This window comes from Pipistrellus hanaki (assembly GCF_964339955.1).
Source record: "Pipistrellus hanaki genome assembly, chromosome: 7".
Taxonomy (NCBI): domain Eukaryota; kingdom Metazoa; phylum Chordata; class Mammalia; order Chiroptera; family Vespertilionidae; genus Pipistrellus; species Pipistrellus hanaki.
The window spans coordinates 70,108,442-70,129,002 of NC_140509.1; the positions used below are offsets into that span (position 1 = coordinate 70,108,442).

At 38.8% G+C, this 20,561-nt stretch overlaps 1 protein-coding gene across 1 annotated transcript in view; it reads right to left on the reverse strand.

Moving 5' to 3' along the window:
- Window positions 1–20,561, reverse strand: part of ENPP3 (ectonucleotide pyrophosphatase/phosphodiesterase 3) — a 70,060-nt gene that overhangs the window by 43,173 nt on the left and 6,326 nt on the right. The window contains exons 3-7 of the mRNA XM_084889582.1: window positions 15,303–15,425; window positions 13,202–13,327; window positions 8,314–8,374; window positions 4,515–4,612; window positions 851–930 (exon numbers count right to left, since the gene is read on the reverse strand). Of these exons, the coding sequence (XP_084745708.1) occupies window positions 851–930; window positions 4,515–4,612; window positions 8,314–8,374; window positions 13,202–13,327; window positions 15,303–15,425 (488 nt within the window). The remainder of the gene's footprint in view (window positions 1–850; window positions 931–4,514; window positions 4,613–8,313; window positions 8,375–13,201; window positions 13,328–15,302; window positions 15,426–20,561) is intronic.

Sequence of the window (20,561 nt, forward strand, 5' to 3'; positions counted from 1 at the left end):
CCAGTAAGTCTAGTATATGGCTTGTATTCTTAAACCCTCGCCCTAATCTTTGAACACACATTTTCTATAATATCCCATGCATTGTATCAACTTTCAAGTATTTCAGAACATAATATTAAATTAGTTTAAGGCAGCCCACCAATGATTTTCTCTCATCACTGATGTTTCTATCTCCCTCTCCCTTTCCTTTCCTCTCTGAAATCAATAAAAAACAATATTTAAAAAATAAAACACTGAATAAGATTTTTTTTAAAATGACTGAATGCAAAGTACTAAAGACAGTTATGACTTTGGCAATAAAGACTGAGGCTGAGGTCTCCTTAAGAAGTCTTTAAATCTACAAATGTTAAATAACTTAATTTTCCTTTGAGTTCATTTTCATCATTTATATCTTTTCATACATTGAAGAGAATTTATTAACTTTATCAAAAGAGATATAGTCAGTATCAATTTACTTATGAAACAACAACTTTATCAAGCTACATAGAATGGAAAGAAAAGAAAGAACTTTCCCATATCAAAGTGGCTGTCCTCATTCATAGCCTGTCATTCCCAGCAGACCTTCAGATAGGTGGTGGCTCATCAAAAGGACAACGTTATTTCTCACACCCAAGAGGCTACCTGGTTTATGGTAAAGGTGAGCTAACCTAATGCCTGGACAGTCATTCATAGTTGTCACCTCACAGCACTGGATTGGCCTCAGACTGGCCTTTCTTATCCCAAACTAAGCCATGAACCATCTCTACATGTGCTGGTAAAATGTGTGCCATGGAGCTCCTCCATGCAGTTCCTGCCTAACCAGTCTGGTGGTGTGGTCATTTGCCTGTCTGTGACTAGGCCAAGAACTCACCGTGACAATGGTGTAATGATTTGGAAAGGTCTTGGTTGGATAGACAGATCTCAGGTATTTGGAATGAATTCCACATGTTTCTGCAACAAAGTATAGTGAGAAATTAAGAAGCTGTTACTTCCTCAGAAGTTTTTTGGATAACTAAAAATCTGAACATAAGTTTTCCAAAGAAATAGAAAACTAGCTAGAGTGGATTGAAGATGGAAAGGGGATGAAATTCTGACAGCTATAATTCCTCAATTCCAAGGAATCTTCATTTTTAGGAGAGGGGTGAGATAAGTCAAGGGCCCACAAATAATTTTTCTGTAAAGAGCCAGATAATAAATAGGTTAGGCTTTGCAAGTCCCTATGATCTCCATTGCAACAGCTCAAACTGTGCTCTTGAGATCCAAAAGCATCCATGGACAATACTTAAGCAAAAAAGCATGGTTGTGTTCCAATAAGACTTTATTTATGGTCATTGACATTTGAATTTCACATAATTTCTTCATGTCACAAAATATTCCCTTCTTTTTGCCTAACCATTAAGAATGAAAAACAGCCGAAACCGCTTTGGCTCAGTGGAGAGAGCATCAGCCTACAGACTCAATTTGATTCCAGTTCCCATGTTCGATTCCGGTCAGGGGCATGTACCTTGGTTGTGGGCACATCCCCAGTGGGGGGTGTGCAGGAGGCAGCTGATCAATGTTTCTCTCTCATCGATGTTTCTAGCTCTCTATCCTTCTCCCTTCCTCTCTGAAAAATCAATAAAATATATATTTTTTTAAAAGAATGAAAAACAATTCTTAGCATTTAGCAGATCATTCAAAAATGGGCAGGGTAGGTGGGATTTGGCCCATGGTCCACAACTTGCTAACCCCCCAGCTATTACTACACACCCTAAATGATGCACAGCCAGCATTGTTTTTGCTGCTCCCTTCTTCCTGACCCAGGCCATTACATTAGAATTTTTATATAACATTTGCATCTCAGCTAATAGTTCTTATATGTAAAGTATCCAATTTTATGTATACTTTAGCCAAAGTCAACACAACTAGGAGGTAACTGAAAAGGAATTTGATTTGTATAAACGCATCAGCCCATGCCATGTAGCATGTTTACAAAATGAGCTCACTTGGCTGCTTATTCTTCTCAGTAGTTTCCATTTGGTGAGCTAAGTTTCCTGTCATCTGTTTTCCACAAAGCATGGCATTAATATTGCTTTCAATTGTTCTGTTGTTTTCTGTCTGTGCAAACGTTCTGTGCAAGGACATCAGAAGCATTAGAGCATTGCCATTTCCTCTGCAGCAGTGAAACACAAGAAGCTTTTCATCCTAAAATGCTGTCCACTAACTCTGAAAGAGAGCTTCGTCATTATGGTTCTCTTTAGGCTAAAACTAAAAGTGAAAACGATGGTTATCCAGAAAATAACAAACTTTGCAGCTTGAAATAACGAATGTTTTCTCAAATATGTTTGGAGGTAATCTCCTTCCCACTTCAATTCCAGGGTTTCCAGTATGATCCAGGAATTTCCTCCTTCAGAACCTTATTAGGATCCATATCAAGTCTATTGAATAGGACTTTGATGGGGATGAGGGACTCGGTAGAAAGTGAAGAAAAGGGAGCTCAAAAAAAATCTACATTTTTTAATAAGCACCCCAAGTGGTTCTGATGTACCTAAGTTTGAGGCCTACTGCAGAATCTGACTCACAAGGGAAAATATAAAAAGAGATTAAAAGACTTTTTAAAAGTCACTAACGCCAATAAGTAAATATTGTCCTCAATCAAGGAAAGACAATTTTAATGTTGATAAGAAGTCATACAAGGAAATGAAATAAAATGCAATCCACTTATAACTAAAAGAATTTAAGTGGTGAGAAAATCATACAATAAACAGAGATACAGTCAGTTTCTGTTCTTATTTCCTTGAAACATGAATGACACGGTAAAGTTCTTAAAAACCCAAAGGCACAGAGTATAAATAAAATACAAACTAAACTGGTAACGTGAAAACATGACGCCTCCCTAGTTCAAATGCCTCAAACAGGACACACCTGCTAATGATCCATAGCCTCAGACTAGCTATTATGGAACAACTCACAGAAAACAAGATCTCCTACCATTGTTTCTTCCGGATGTTAGGGACCTAAAGTGTGACTGAATAGAATAATTCTGAAAGAACACATGATAAATCGGTAAGTGTAGTTGCTTCTGCAGAGAAAAAATAAAAATATCAAGAAAAATAAGGGTGTTTTGTTGGTGGTGGTTGGTTGTTGTTTTTTACTGTACACCCTTTAATGCATATAGTTTGCATTGGTTACTCCTTAAGAAGACATTTTTTAAGTACCAATCAAAAACTTTGAAAATATAAGTGGGGTAAACATATATCCATAATAACTATGAATTACAAGAAGGAACAGAAGGCTAAATGGATGAGTAGGTGAAATAGCTGAAGACTGTACAGATACAGCAAAAGTAGTACTAGGAAGGAAGTTTATAGTAATAAACACCTACATTAAAAAAATTTTTTTTTCAAATAGCCTAATTTTGCACGTCAAAAATATAGAAAAGAAAAACAAACAAAACCTAAGTCAGCAGAAGAAAAAAACACAATAAAGATTAGAGCAGAGCCCTAGCCGGTTTGGTTCAGTGGATAGAGCGTCGACCTGTGGACCAAAGGGTCCTGGGTTCAATTCCGGCCAGGGCATGTGCCTTGGTTGCAGGTTCCTCCTTGACCCAAGTCTTGGTCAGGGCTAGTGCAGGAGGCAACCAATCGATGTGTTTCTCTCACATCAATATTTCTCTCTGTCTTTCCCTCTCTCTTCCACTCTCTCTAAAAATCAGTGGGAAAAAAATATCCTCAGGTAAGAATTTAAAAAATAAAAGATTATAGCAGAAAAATGAATTACAAAATAAACAAAGTAAAATAGGTTTTTTAAAAAGTGGGATTTATTTAGCTTTAAAAAAGAAAAAAATCTAAATCTCACAGTATTCCTATCAGATAGGAAGTGACCATTTTACAGATGAAGAGAAGATGGTACCAATAGGTAAGGTGGATGATCTCATAACTAGTAAGTGGTAGAGCCAGAATCCAGGTACTTTGATTGAAGAACTGGACATAGACACTGGACTATTCACTGCTGGAGTATTGGTATGTGTTGGCACTGTCCAGTCTACTCAGACTTCTTCAGAATCATATCTCTGCTAAGTCTAACAAACACCAGTTTTGAGACAAAAGATATATTCAAATACAAAACAAACCCAGCCAGTGTGGCTCAGTGGTTGAGTGTTGATCTATGAACCAGGAGGTCATGGTTCAATTCCTGGTCAGGGCACATGCTCAGATTTCGTAGGGCACATGCAGGAGGCAGATAATCAATGATTCCCTCTCATCATTGATGTTTCTATCTTTCTTTCCCTCTCCCTTCCTCTCTGAAACCAATAAAAGTATATTTAAAAATACAAAAAAAAACACACCTAAAATAAACAAAGAGATGAACATGCTACAAAAAAGAGAGGAGGAGCCAATAAGTATGAAAATAGATATGATGTAGCAAAGTTATCAGGATCTTGAGGGGAGTCAAGCTAAGACAAACCACTAACATTAAGGTAAGAAAGAGGTGCACCACGAGTGACTAACAAGGTGTCCTTATCATTTGCATGCTTCCGGTTTTAGAAGACTTACTCATTTTATCAATATTAGGCATTAGAGTACTCCATGTCTGCAAATATTCTGCTCTGAATCCATCCATGGAAAACAAAATAACTGGTGGCAGATCAAATCTGAAAATGGAAAACAAAAAATTAGATCATTATTATGATTGTTTAAAAAATACTTTTCTGTTCTCTAAATTAAGAAATTCTTAAAGGAAAAAATAGTTCTAGGTCAAGTTTCCCTTTCTATTTTTTAAAATTGTTATTTCCCTTAATTATTTGTACTTCAGGTATTTTTGTAGTCTCAAATAATATACAATATTTTTTTAAAAACAAGTATTTCATAAATTATCTGGGACTTTCAATTTGAGATCTACTCCCCTTTGAGTTCTAGAGTTTAAATAAGTTTGACCAGCTTTCTTTATTTCCATTTATTCCTTGGCATTGGCTAACTATGACACCCAGGTATATCATGGGTGAATTTTCTCTAGCCCTAAAATTTATGACAAAGTACTGTGCTATGGAGGGGGGAAAAAGGATTTGGGCCTCAGAAAGACTTAAGTTTAATTCTCAACTTCATTCTTTACTACTTTCTTAACCCTAAGCAATTACTTAATCTCTTAAAACTTAATCCCAATCCACTCACCCAATACGTTGGAATCATTAAAGTATAACACTGTGTCACCTTAAGTATATTTAGTATTTTATAATAATAGATTTACCTGGAGCTAATTAAATGTAGTTTTTACAATACTGGTTACTAGCATGAGAATAAGCAAAGCATTAACAGCACATGACCAGAAAATGGATCTATATTGCCAGCCTTTCATGGTCCTGGCTTTGGATAAGGAGACAAAGGCAATGGTTACTGAATTCAATACTCACACTCAAAAATTCCAGTCAAGGGCACATGAGAAGTTACAATTATTCTACCATCTTTTGATTATAATTATGACACAAATTTAAGAACTGTAGCTTTTGAGATGTTTTATTATTCTAACGTTCTACATTTTGTCTGTCCACTTATCTAGTGCCCATCTTGTAGTTGAGTGGATAAAATAAAAAGCTGTGGTAGATATATTTACACAATGAAATTTATGCAGCTGTGAAAAAGATACCTTACTCTTTGAGACAGCATTCAGGGACCTGGAGAGTATTATGCTAAGCAAAATAAGACAGTCAGAGAAAGACAAGTATTACATGATCTCATTTATATGTGGAATCTAACAAACAAAATAAACTGATGAATAAAAACAGATCCAGAGACATGGAAGCATGGAACAAACTGTAAAATCTCAGAGAGAAGGGGGCAGAGAGGGCAAGAAGAAATTAAACAAAGAACCTATATGCATATATGCATAAGCCATGGATATAGACAATAGAGGGGTGAAGGCCTGGGAATGGAGATGGGAGCAGGATAGAGGGGGTCAGTGGAGGGAAAAGGAGGGACATCTGTAATACCTTCTTTTTAAAAAATACATTTTTATTGATTTCAAAGAGGAAGGGAGAGGGAGATATAAAAACATCAATGATGAGAGAGAATCACTGACCGGCTGCCTCTTGCATGCTCCCTACTAGGGATTGAGCCCACAACCCAGGCATGTGCCCTTGACTGGAATTGAACCTGGGACCCTTCAAACCACAGGCCTATCCACTGAGCCAAACAGCTAGGGCAACATCTGCAATACTTCCAACAATAAAGCTAAGTTAAAAATAAATAAAGTTCTACATTTTGACTATTCTAATATCTCAGGATATTAATATTAACCTCAAAAGCATTATAATCTCTTTTTAGACCAGTATTTAAGTAAAAATTATAGAAGATAACTTTTGGATTAGAGCCAGAGACAGTCTTTTTTTTTTTTAATTTAATATATTTTTACTTTAAAATTTTTACGTGGATTCCATATACAGACACATTCTATAGACGTATAGTTTATAACTGTTTCTAAATGAATGCCACTGTGCAGCCATCATGTAGAACAAGAAGCAATATTACCAGCATCCTGGAACCCTCCCTTGTGTTCTCTTCTAGTCACAAACCACACCCCCACCCAGGCTGATCAGTATCTTGAAATCCAACAGCATATATTAGTTGTGCCCATTTTTATACTTATGTACAAATACAATCATTTAGTTTGTATTTTGGTATGTCTGGCTTCTTTTACTTATCCATTTCATACCCACTCCCTGCTAAAAAAACAATTTTATCCCCTAGATGAGAGAGAGGGCCCCGGTAGTCTTATAAAGAATATTCAAAATGCTGATAGCAGCTAAAAATAAGATAATAGTTTCAGCCCTAGACGATTCAGTTCAGTGAATAGAGTATTAGCCTGTGGACTGAGGGATCCCAGGTTCAATTTCGGTCAAAGACACCTTGGTTGCAGGCTCAATCCCAGCCCTGGTAGGAGCATGTGCAGGAGGCAACCAATTGATGTGTCTTTCTCACACTGATGTTTCTCTCTCTCCCCCCCCACCCCTTCCCTTCCACTCTCATTAAAAATCAATGGAAAAATATCCTCAGGTGAGGATTAACAAAAAAGAAAAAGAAACACACACAAAAAAATAACAACAAAAATGGGGAGGGAGTTGGTAGAGGTGGAAAATATAAGTATAGGAGATAAATAATGATGGAAAAAATAACATATTAAAAAACACACAGTATAATTCCACTTATAAGAAAATTAACAATAGGAATCTATACTGATAGAAATCAGAACATGACGTTGATCGTTCTGGGGTGATGGAAATATTCTCTATCTTGGAAATATTCTGTACCTGTGAGTTACACTAGTTTCTGAACTTCCAAATCTCATTTTACTGTACACATCAGTGTGAACATTTCAATGTCTGTGAATTATGCCTCAAAAGTAAAAAAAAAAAAAAAATGGGACTGTTTTAACTGTAATGTAAAGAAAAGTCATTAAAAAATTAAAATATATTGCAATTTGCATTGGAAAATACTTATTTTTATCGTTGTTAACATCGTGCTATTGTGTTTATCAATATGCTATCACAATAACCTTGCAGCTTCGGAACAAGATCAAACATCTATGAGATCAAGACGTTGATTTAATTAAGTGAATAGAAAAGGAGCTATGTGATAAGCCTGACAAGCTATGGGGGAGTAGTCACATAGGATGGTCTGATCACTGATTCCTAACTGGGCAGGTCTCACCAGGTAGTCACATTCCAGACATACAGCTTCCTTAGCAAAGGTCAGTCCTTGCCTTAAGTGAACCCTGTCCACTCTTCTTAAGCATCCAGGATAAATATCCTTGAAAAAAATACCTTCAGAGTAATTTTCTGTCCTAGATTTCTGGCGGTACAACCACAGGCCCCAGAGCACAAGACTACTGAGCCTTGATCCTGCATACCAGCGCTATGTGCTGTAAATGTTAATTTTTAACTACCCTGCACCCACCCATGGAAACAAAAAAGTAGGTATTTAATAAATAAGTAAATAAATAAATATTTTAAAAGTATGTGTTTCTCCATTTTGCTTTTTATCCAAACCTCCCGCCTCTTTAATCTACCCCTGGTGGATTTCATGTAACTCTCCTCACATCTTCTCCTTTGATTCCAATATATAAAATAAGTTGCAAAACAGCCATTCTCCTGAGTATTTTCTCAATCCACTGAGATTTTGCTTCCCGTCATGTCCTCAAACTTTTGGCTCAAACTTGAGTTTGAGTCATAAGAAACCCAATCTCATGTTAACTTTTTTTGTTTTGAAATATAAACAGAACAGAGGAAATTCCACCGTGCCCCTTAGTGACATTCCCACGGGCCACCTGTTACAGAGGAAGAAAATGTCCCCTCATTCTCACCCTTCCGGACACTGAGGCGTCGGGGCTGTGGCACACTGTTCTTTCACCCAAGGGGTTTCTCCTGAAAAGCAAGAGATAAAAATCTTTAGATTGCTGCCCCAACACAAGGAAAGAGAAACAAATGTTCAATGGGCATGATCTTTCCAAACTACAATTTGTGTTACTCCAAAGAGGAAATTCTTCCAGAACATGTTAAGTGCTGTTTCATATGTTGGCAAGGTCAGTGCCTCTGGTGATTTGCTCAGTGCAGTGATCTATATTGAATACCAGGAAGCTCATCTTTACTAAGAAAAACAAAAGGAATTCCTTGAGCTTTAGAAAAGGGACAATTTCTTTTTTCTTTTTATCAATAATGGTTTTACCCTCAAAAACATTATTTTTCTATTAGAAAAACAAGTTTAATAAAGATAGATATACACTCTAAAAAGAGAGAGAGAAAAGAAATCATTAAAGAGAGAAATAGCCAATGATAATAATTGATATAAATTGGGGGAACTTGAACAAATTTCAAAGATCTTAACTTAAAAATTCTTATTCCATAGATGTTTCTGCTTATAGAGCATTCCAGCTAGTTAATAAAGTATAAATGATAGAATATGAATGTCATCATTTGCATACTCTAGGCAATGATCATCAATAGCTAACATCTCCCCAAAGAAAGATAAGCAGACAAGATGTGCCTGTTTTTCTTTTTAATACACTTTATTGACTTTTAGAGAGAGGAAGGGAGAGGGATAGAGAATTAGAAACATCGATGGGAGTAAAACATCAATCAGCTGCCTCCTGCATACCCCCTACTGGGGTTTGAACCTGCAACCAAGGTATATGCCCTGGATTGGAAATGAACCCGGGACTTTTCCAGTCCACAAGCCAATACTCTATCCACTGAGCAAAACCAGTTAGGGTGACAACATGTGCCTCTTGATGGAAATTACACACCATCTCTGAAGTATACTTGCAAAATAAATAAATTGCACCAGAATCTGAACCATCCTCAGGTTCTAACTGCCAATTTGCAGGGGATATAAGAGGTGATAAGATACTTATTACAGAGGATGCAATATGCAACACCCAGATAGAAAATTCTGCAGGACAAATTACCTAATTTCTCCAAAATTTAAATTGCAAGAGGGGAAAAAAGAGGTACTCTTAAAGGACTTGAAATGTATCAGCTTGTTAGTATATATGGAATGTATTTAGATCATACTTCAGATGAGCTTTTAAATAAATATTATGAGACAATCAGAAAATATTGAACACAATAGATATCTGATGGCAAATTAACATGAACTGTATTTTAGATATGTTAATGATATTGTAATTTTGTTAAATTCATTTTTAGACACTGAAAATACTTATAGATGAATTATATTAACTCTAAAATTTGCTTCAAAATAATCTAAAATTCGGGGGAAAGGGTTGGGGGAAGTAAAAAGTGTATTTTGTTAAGAGAAATAGCCCAACCCTGCCCATTACGGCTCAGTTGATTGGGCATTGTTCCATGTCACCAGTTTGATTCCTAGTCAGGGCAACATGCTCAGGTTTCAGACTTGATCCCAGGAGAGGGCCTGAGGAGGTGGGAAGCCAATCAATATTTCTCTCCCTCTTTCTTTCTCTATTTAAAAAAATCAATAAAAACAGCCTAGCTGGTTTGGCTCAGTGGATAAAGCATCGGCCTGAGGACTGAAAGGTCCCAAGTTTGATTCAGGTCAAAGGCACAGGCCCAGGTTGTGGGCTTGATCCCCTGTTGGGGGCATGCAAGAGGCAGCTAATCAGTGATTCTCTCTCATCATTGATGTTTCTATCTCTCTCTTCCTCTCCCTCTCTGAAATTAATAAAAATATTTTTTAAATAAAAATAACCCTATATAATAAATAGGTGATATGTAAATTGACCCTCATGCCCTCACAAGATGGCCACCACCATGTCATCACAAGATGGCTGCCCCTACATTGTCACAAGATTGCTGGCAGGGGAGAGCAGTTGGGAGCCATAGGGCCTGCAGGGGAGCAATTAGGTGTCAATCAGGTTGGCAGGGGAGTGGTTAGGGGGTGATCATGCTGGCAGGCAGAAGCAATTAGGAGCCAGCAGTCCCAGATTGGGAGAGTAATATTCAACTGCCTGTTAGGCTCAATCCTGCAGGGATCCAAGATTGGAGAGGGTGCAGGCCAGGCTGAGGGACACTCTCTCCCCTCCCACTGCAGTGCATAAATTTTGTGCACCGGGTCTCTAGTAATAATAAATAAAAATCAGCCAAAGCCAGTTTGGCTCAGTGGTAGAGCGTCGGTCTGCAGACTGAAAGGTCCCAGGTTCGATTCCGGTCAAGGGCATGTACCTTGGTTGCGGGCACATCCCCCAGTAGGGGGTGTGCAAGAGGCAGCTGGTCGATGTTTCTCTCTCATCGACGTTTCTAGCTCTCTATCTCTCTCCCTTTCTCTCTGTTAAAAATCAATAAAATATATATTTTTTTAAATCAATAAAAACCTATTTTAAAAATAATAATAATCTGAAATTTTAAAATAGGCAAAAGGAGAAATAGGTACAAGGAAGACTGGTCAGTAAATTTCATTTTAATATCACACTGAAAATTATCTAAAAAGCTCACACATGAGTTATCCAATTACCTAGTAGTATACTAATATACCTTTATCTAGCTTGTTTTTAACCATTCAATTTACAACTCAATAAGGATAGCAGTTAACTGGTAGAGCATTAATGGCAATATATCTGATTCTTGTTTGATAGCAAATAAATTGTTCTGTAGCCCTAGTTGGTTTGGCTTAATGGATAGTGTTGGCCTGCGGACAAAAGGGTCCCAGGTTCGATTCTGGTCAAGGGCATGTACCTTGGTTGTAGGCTCCTCCCTGGCCCGGGCCCTGGTCAGGGCTCATACAAGAGGCAACTAATCAACGTGTTTCTCTCATATCCATGTTTCTCTCTGTCTTTCCCTTTCTCTTCCACTCTCCCTAAAAATAAATGGAAAAATCCTCAGGGGAAAATTAACAAAAAAAAATTTTTTTTAATTGTTCTGTAGAAATGCAAATCATTTCTGACCCATCAAAAGTTATAGTTTTAGCCCTAAACAGTTTGGCTTAGTGGATAGAGTGTTGTCCTGTGGACTAAAAGGTCCCAGATTCGATTCCAGTCAAGGGCAGGTATCTTGGTTGCAGGCACATCCCGAATGAGAGGTGTACAGGAGGCAGCTGATAGATGTTTCTAACTATCCCTATCTGTTCCTCTCTGTAAAAAGTAAGTAAAATATATTTTTTTAAAGTTACAGTTTTACTCATTTTTTTCCAGCATTCTTTCTGTCTCATATATACTTAGCCTCTTTTTGAGCCAGTTTAACATCCCAGTTGGTTATCCCATTAATGTTTTAATAAATCTTTGACATGTTCACTTTTTCTCATGAACTTATGTTTTTACCTTTTCTCAAATTATACTGTGTCATTGAGACAAGATTGGCCAGGAGTTGATCATTGCTAAAGCTAGGTGATGAACATATGGGAAAACATCATACCATTCTTTCCTTTGTATTTAGACATTTATCATAATTTTTTTTTAAATTTTAAACTTAAAAAGTCACCAGCTGGTTTGGTGCACAAAAATTATTAAAATCCCCCTAAATAATTTTCTGAGTGTATAATTTTGGCAAGATTAACTTAACATCTTTAAATATAGTGTGTTCGTTCTTAGAGTAAGAAAACATTTACTTTTGTTTAAAAAATAAACTAAAATGATTAACTGGTGGAAATGGTAAACTTCAACACTGCCCAATTAGTGGTAATGATAAACTTTAACACTGCTTCTAACAATCACTTTTCTTTCTGTGAAATTGTGTAATATTATGCAATGAACTCAACGGAAAAATTTTCCACATGAACTGAGGCTCAGTCTTGGGATAACAGGTAAGAGTTACAAAACTGGGTTTGAAGACAGGAGAATAGGGAGTTCAGAGGCAATAAGGTCAGTGAACTTAATAGAGAAATAAGAAAACTAGAAACTACACCTGCCCTTGTAAATTTAGAGAAAGTTTTAATGATAGAATATCTACTACATCAAACTCTATGTCAAAATATCAAACTATTGTTATTTAAAAACAGAGTTTCCATTTCAGGTTTATATTTTTCTTTCTGATTGCCCTTTTTAGCTGATTTTCAATTATATTTTATGTAAGAACTATTAGGACAAAAACCTATATTTCTTTAAGTTATTATATAGTTAATGTTTCTACTTTAAATTTTTTCTCCTATTTAAAAAAAATATCAGAATTCAAAAATTATCACTTTTTTGCCTAAAAATTACAAAGTGTAAGTTAACCCAGTTCGGTGTGGTGTTATGAAAAAGGGCAGGGCAGGAAGTAAGCGGGAGGCGGAGAATTACAGGAGGGTGCAGAAAGCAAGCTATGAACGGGGAGTGGGGGAAGAGGGGGGTGGGAGCAGGGGAGCAGGGGAGCGAGAACTACAGGAGGGCAGCAGCGACTGACTGGTGCACAGATTCATGCTCAGGGCTACTAGTAATAATAGTAACAACTGGTTTAACAAACTGATTATTGGGCCAAGTCATCTCTCTCATGATGTCTTATCCATAGGATCTGCCATATAATGTCTCAAACCACAACTATGTCTAGCTTAGTCCCATGGGACTGAAAAAGACCTTGCCTTACAGACAAATATGAAACTGGAAGCATTCTCTTCTTTCCTATAATGTCTATGCTAGAGCCCCCTTTCTCCGTAGTGCACAAACCACATTTTTTTTTTCAAGTGAACACATTTTGTCTTCTTTTCTATATGGAGTACTTCTCTGACTTGTTTTAATTTTTGTAGCCTAGGCCAGCTCTAGGGTCACTAATCTCACAGAGGAAAATGGGTCAGCAAATTCTGCTCACCTTTGCACACACTCTTATAGTCAGCACAGCAGTCCTTCCTCTGCAAACAGTCATCTGAGCAAGAGCAAAGGCTGGATTCCAGTCTGCTCTCCCCACAGCGAAATGTATTGCACGTCCATATTCGAGCTGCAAAATAACACAATTTGTTTCTGAGCCTTTAACTTATTGTAAGTACTCAATACCAAAATTATAAATTCCCTGCTTTTCTCCCTGTATTATTGCACAATCAAATTCTTGGTTTATCAGCATTAATCAATGAAAATACATAAAAACCCTGGCTGGCAAGGCTCAGTGGCTGAGCATCGACCTATGAACCAAAAGGTCATGGTTCGATTCCCGGTCAAGGCACATGCCTGTGTTGCAGGCTCAAAACCCAGTGGAGGGCATGCAGGAGGCAGCTGATCAATGATTCTCTCATCATTAATGTTTTTATCTCTTTTTCCCTCTCCTTTCTTCTCTGAAATCAATTTTTTTAAAAGAAGAATGAGGAGGAGGAGGAGGAGGAGGCGAAGAGGAGGGGGAGGAGGAGGGGGAAGAGGGGGAGGAGGAGGGGGAGGAGGGGGAGGAGGAGGGGGAGGAAGGGGAGGAGGAGGAGAAGAAGAAGAAAATATATAATACAGATAAAGGGCAATCCACCACTTTTCTTCATTTGGCATGTTTGGCAGATAGCACTCAAGCTTTATAAGCTATAGATCTGCTCTACTTAGCAGATACATCTCTGAGTTTGGAAGAACTCTGAACAACAGAAGTAACAGGAATACAGTCAGGTCTATAAGAACGTAGGCAAGTCAAGGAACCTCCCAGCTGAGAGTGACAGACATAGTAGACCAGGCTTCCTCAGTGCCGCTGGGGCTGTCCCAGGCTAAGCACTTATGTACGAGAAACAGTTTCAATAAATCCCAGGGCCAAGAACAACAAGGCTGGACTGAAGCTGCTTCCTAGTGAACCCTGCCAGGGAACAGTGACTCAAATCAACATAGCCCTGAGCTTAGAAAAAAATGCCGAATATGTGACCACTGTGTGCTTCCTTAGGCATCGCATTCTCCATTCCCCAATATTTAGAAAGAAATGATTTTTGGAGATTATGTGAAGGGAATACAAAGCTTACCTATATTAAGTTATTCCTCCTCCTCTTGGCCTTTTCAGAGGGCATAATAGGTAGGAGTTCCACTGTTCTAATCTTTCCTCTCCTTTAACCACTAGACCCCTGCCCCGCACCTTCCATGATTTCTTAGAAAACTAAACATTGCAGACTGCCTCTTCCACCTTGAGAACAGCTTTTCTCAAGTTGCGTCCTACAGAACTCTGACATCAGCATCGCCAAGTAACTCTTTCCTAGTAACTCGTAGGCACCCTGAGATTTGAGAATGACTACAAATGAAACTAAACAAGATAACAAACTTAAGTCACAGCAAAACTCCAGTTGAAAGGTATGTAATTATATAGCATGTCATCTGCTGACAACGGCTATTCCTCAACCTCCATTAACTAGAGGCTGGACTCTGTGCTTATCCCTGAAAAAGGGGGAGGGATAATAACAGACCCTGTATACCAAGTGTTACGGGTTGAATTGTGTCCATCGCCTCCAAAAATGAAAGTTCTAACCCCCATGACATTGAATGCATTCTTACTTAGAAAAGAATCTTTGCAGATAATCAAGTTAAAATGAGGTCATTATGGTGGGCCTTAATCTAGCATGACTGATGTCCCTAGGAAAAAGAGAAATTAGGACACAGAAACACACCGAGGGGCACTGAGAAAACTCAAGGATAATGCCATGTGAAGATAAAGGCAAAATTCTGAGTTTTCCTGTCACAGCCTAAGGCTTCCAAAGATTGCCGGCAACTCTCAGAACTTAGAACAGAGTCATGGAATGGGTTCTCCCACTCAGCCTCCAAACGGAACCAACCCCGTTAACACCTAGACCTTGGACTTGGAGCCTCCAGAGCTCTGAGAAAATGAATCTCTGTTGTTTAATCTGCCCAGTTCCTGGTACTGTGCTATGGTAGTCCTAGCAAACTAATATACAATAGTTGAACATTTGGGCATGCTACGGACAGCACAACCAACACGATAATAAATTTATGCTGGGAATTCATACCTGGTTCCACACAGGTGTTTGCAAAATCCCAGCAGCAGTCGCCTCGGTCTTTACACGCCACATCGCACCGGCAGCCATCCAGAGATTTGTATGAAGAATCAAAGCATTTCTTCCTGCAGCTGCCTGTAGAGTAAAGGAAATAAGGAGACCGATGCTTAGAAGTTATTCACCATCTCATAGCTAGATGGTGGAAGAACACAGAAGAAGTACCTAGCACAGACTAGGACAGACAGACAAATAGATGGTTTTTATTGCATGATCTGTCAGTTCAGTGATAAATAATGAATAATTTTTCCCCAGTATTCCATTGAGGTTCCAAACTCAGAGACACCAAGTGCCACTTGATAAGGGTAGAAGGGACAAGCAAAAGCTAGAATACAGTGGAATTGATTGAAAGTGTAGGTATGAAACTGTAACTACATCTATTCCCACTACAGAGTCAAAATCTGGAGGAATTTAGGAGGAATAGAGACAGTAGACATAGAGGATGGCTATGATGGGAAAAGATGAACAAGCCCTACTCTCCAATGTCAAACAGCGAGTTAGCAGACATTTGAGCATAGCAGAAAAACCCACCATAAAAGACAAAGACCACGAGTGCCCTCAGCAGTCAGTCCCTGATCGGTCTCAACGGAACAGACCCAGGGATGCCACCTCTCCCAGCCTCCAGCCACTCTCCTGCGTTTTATCCAGAATCACCTTCAGAACCACCTCTGGCACCAGCCAACACACCAGTTTTTTCTACCTTAACTCCTTATTGCCGAACAACCATGAGCTCCCTAATTCATCCATTATTCCACCGAAGGGGAGGCTGCAGTCAACCACCTGGCCAGCCTGCCTCTGTGGCCTCCCACACCTACCTCTCTCTGGGCTTCTGTTTCCACCAATGATGTAGCTCTTGAGAGCGTGGGCCACTTCTTTTGAGAGTTGATGGAGAAGAAGCTGAGGGCACTGAGTGTCTCTTAAAGATGCAAAAGCAGCGCGGTGGCCTCCTCTTGCCAAAGCCTCCCCAAGAGGAGTGGGCAAAACTCAGGGCGCCATGGGAGCCGCCCTGGCCTTGGAGAGGACCCTGAACCAGGCCCTTGTGAAGCTGCAGCCCTGGGTTCAGACCCTCAGCTCTGGGACTTCCTGCAGAACCACTTCCGGGGTGAGGAGGTGAAACTCATCAAGAAGATGGGCAACACCTGACCCACCTCTGCAGGCTGCCACCCAGGGCTGGGCTGAGCAAGGATCTCTTCAAAAGGCTCACCCTGAAGCAGGGCTAGGAGCATGTGGAGGCCAGAGGCCTTTGAGGGGCCCCTCTGCATCCCCTTGGTGTCTGTCTTTTACCTGAGCTTCTCCCTGAAAACACTAGCCATTCTTTTAACCACCCTGAAGCCCTCTCCCATGTATTAGACCAAATGAAACAATAAAGCTTTTTGCAGGGGGGGAGAGGGGGAGGGGGGGAGAAAGACAAAGATCTAAACAAACAAGAATAAAAAAGAAAAGTTTGGTTGAAAAGGCAACAACACACACATATACACACACATGCACAGTTAATATTGAGATCCTCGGAAAAAGAGAAAATACTGCATCCATGAAATAAGAAAGCTACAATTAAAAAAAAAGAGAGAGAGAGAGAGAGAGAGAGAGAGAGAGAGAGAGAGAGAGAGAGAGAGAGAGATAAGATTCATGCTGAGAGCAGAGATTTTTAAAAATCCATATAGAAAAGTGTGGCAGGCAGAAGTATGTTTCCTAAAAAGATTATATGCCTTAATTCCAGAGATCGTGAATATGTTGACTTACATAGCAAAGGGACTTTGTGGATGTAATTAAGGCTACTATTTAGTTGACATTAAAACAAGGAGTTACCATCCGGCATGGATCAGTAGTTGACCATTGACCTGATCACGATTCCATTCCTGATTAGGATTGTGGGCTTGATTCCCAGTAGGGTGTGTTCAGGAGGCAGCCAATTGATGATTCTCCCTCATCATTATTGTTTCTATATCTCTCTCCCTCTCCCTACCTCTCTGGAATCAATAAAAAATATTTTTTTAAAAAACAAGGAGTACCAAAAAGTGAAAACAAAGAATATGGATGTTATTAAAGAATCATATTATAAAGTTTCCCAGAATTGTAAAGCAAAAATTATTACCTTAAAATTGCCCACCAAATTTCCCAGAGCAAAACTCAAACCCAGGGATAAAGAAATCTTGGAAGCTCCTAAAGAGAGTTAATGAGCAAATTCATAAAGAATCACAAATCAAAATGGCATCAAATTTCTTAAAAGCAACACTGTTGGCTAGAAGACAGGGAACTATGTCTTTAAATTTCCAGAAAGAATTTATATTCATCTTAGAATTCAATATCTAGCCAAACTATCAAGCGCTAGATTAGAATGATAAAAACGTCTTTAGATTATCCAAAACTCAAGTTATATGTTGCACACATTCTATTTTAGAAAGCTAATGAAGGATATTTTTTAGCAAAATGAAGCAGTAAAAGAGAGAGAGAGAAAAAAAGAAAAGAAAAAAGAAAAACAGAAGTAAAGATCCAAAAATAACAAGATTTAGCACAATGGAGAGGCTATGGAAATACCAATCATAATACACCAAACAAACCAAGAGAACAACCAACACTAATTAGAGCAGCAGGGTAGAGCAACAAATTAAAATAAATGGTATCACTATATCCAGCTTTATACTGCCAAAAATGAGAGAGCTGGATCATTTCAAGAACTAACTGATCGGGTGTGGTGAAGGTAAGGTAGGCTAGAAAGCTATCTTCTGGCACTACTTACCCAGGTTAAAATGCAAAGGAATTCAGTTCCTGAATTTATGACAAAGAAAACATCATGCAGGCCTAAGAGAACCTGAAGAATTTATGTAGAATTAAGGTACTAAAGTCAACCTGAATTTCCAGCACTTGAGAGGGCATAAGTCAAGTGACATGTTGGATACAAGTCAAAAAGTACTGCGTAGTAAATAGGTAGACACATATGAATTGATGCATGCATAGAAACTTAGATGAATCTTTAAAAATGTTCAATAAAAAAAGTAAGAAAAAAAGTTTATGTATCATTTACATAAAAGGCCTTTACGTTTTTACGTTCACTCTCCTCAGCTTCCAGGATACAACAATTATGTGCCTTTCCTCCATATTCTTAGCCACTCTCTTCCTAGTTCTCTGTGCTTTTCTTTTCTTTTCTCCCCAGTCCTTTTAGGTTAGGATACCCCCAAACATTGTTTTAAATCCCACATATGATTCTGATAATCACCACACTGTATGTCCATCTAAGACTTCCTTTCTAGCCCTAGCTGGTTTGGCTCAGTGGATGGAGCATCAGCCTGCAGACATACTAAAGCCAGACTCATATATCCAACTACCTACCTGGATACTTAGTAGGTACCAGTACTTCAAATATAACATATCCAAAACTGAGCTCCTAATTATTCTTCCCAAACCAACTTATTCTAAAGTTTTCTCCAACTAATTATGAAAATGCCATATTTTCAGATGTTCATGACAAAAATCTTAACTTCATTCTTTTTTTTAAATATATATTTTATTTATTTTCTACAGAGAGGAAGGGAGATAGTTAGAAACATCAATGAGAGTCATCGATCAGCTGCCTCTTGCACACCCCCTACTGGGGATGTGCCCCCAACTAAGGTACATGCCCTTGACCAGAATCGAACCCGGGACCCTTCAGTCCTCAGGCTGATGCTCTATCCACTGAGCCAAACCGGTTTCGGCATTAACTTCATTCTTGAGTCCTCTCTTTCTCATTCTATATCCAGTCTGTCAGTAAAATCTATCTACCTCATAGCCAAGATCTAGAAACAGCCCAAGTGCCCATCGGTAGATGAGCGGATAAAAAAGCTATGGAACACTATGCAGCTTTGTTACAGTGCAGATGAACTTGGAGAGTATGATGCTAAGCAAAATAAGCCAGTAAGAGGAAAACAAATACCATATGATATCGCTTATATGTTGAATGTAATGAGCAAAATAAACTGCCAAACAAAATAAAACCAGAGGCATGGATACATGGAAAAGATTAGCAGATGTCAGAGGGGAAGGGGGAGGGAAGGACTGGATAAAAGGAGGTGAAGAGATTAACCAAAGAATATATATGCATAGCCCTTGGACTCAGACAACAGTGTGGTGAAAGCCAGGGGAGGATGGGGTGGAGACTGGGTAGAGGTAGGCAAAGAGGGAGAAAATGGGGAACATCGGTAATAGTGTCAACAATTAAAAAAAAAAAAGATATTCAAAATCCAACTATAGCCAAAACCGGTTTGGCTCAATGGATAGAGCGTCGGCTTGGGGACTGAAGGGTCCCGGGTTCGATTTCGGTCAAGGGCATGTACCTTGGTTGCGGACATATCCCCAGTGGGGGGTGTGCAAGAGGCAGCTGATCGATGACTCTCTCTCATTGATGTTTCTAGCTCTCTATCTCTCTCCCTTCCTCTCTGTACAAAATCAATAAAATATTCAAAAAAAAGAGCCAAATATTAAAAAAAAAAAATCAATAAAATATATTTTAAAAAATCCAACTATAGCTCACCTGTTGCAATGCTACTACTTACTATCCTAGTCCAAGACATAAAGCTTGTCTGTATTATTGCAATTATTTCCTAATAGGTCTCTGCTTCTCATGGTTTCACTCTGCCACTTATTAATGATATAATAGCCTAAGTAATCATGTTGGAAAAACAAGCCACACCATGCCATTCCTCTGCTCAAAACCTCTAATCACTAGCTATCAGACTCAGAATGAAAGCTGAAGACCATACTTTAACCTCAAACCCTCTTTGACCTTTCTCCTCTTTGGTTGATCTCATGTATGACTGCACTTCCTCTAGTCTTCTTAGTTCTAGCTCAGTGTTCTCCTTGTCATTCTTGAAATGGAAGTTGCAGGCAAGCTACTGCTTTGGGCTTCGCACTTATTTTCTCTTGCCTGGAATGTTCTTTTAACAAAATATCTTGGTTCTCCTTCAGCTCTTTCCTTAAAGTTATTGCACACACATGCCCCGCCCCAGCCTGACTCAAAAATAATTAATATTCCTCTTTAAAGCTTTTTTTATTCCTTAGCAATTTCCCTAATCGCATTACATATTTTTGCATATTTATATTTTACTGGAGGCCCAGCACATGGAATTTGTGTGTGAGAACCGTCCCTAGGCCTGGCCTGTGGTCAGGACCATCTTCCCTGGCTGCTGGCCACTGGCCCCACCACCGACCACCACCCATCCCCAGCTCCCTGTTTGCCAT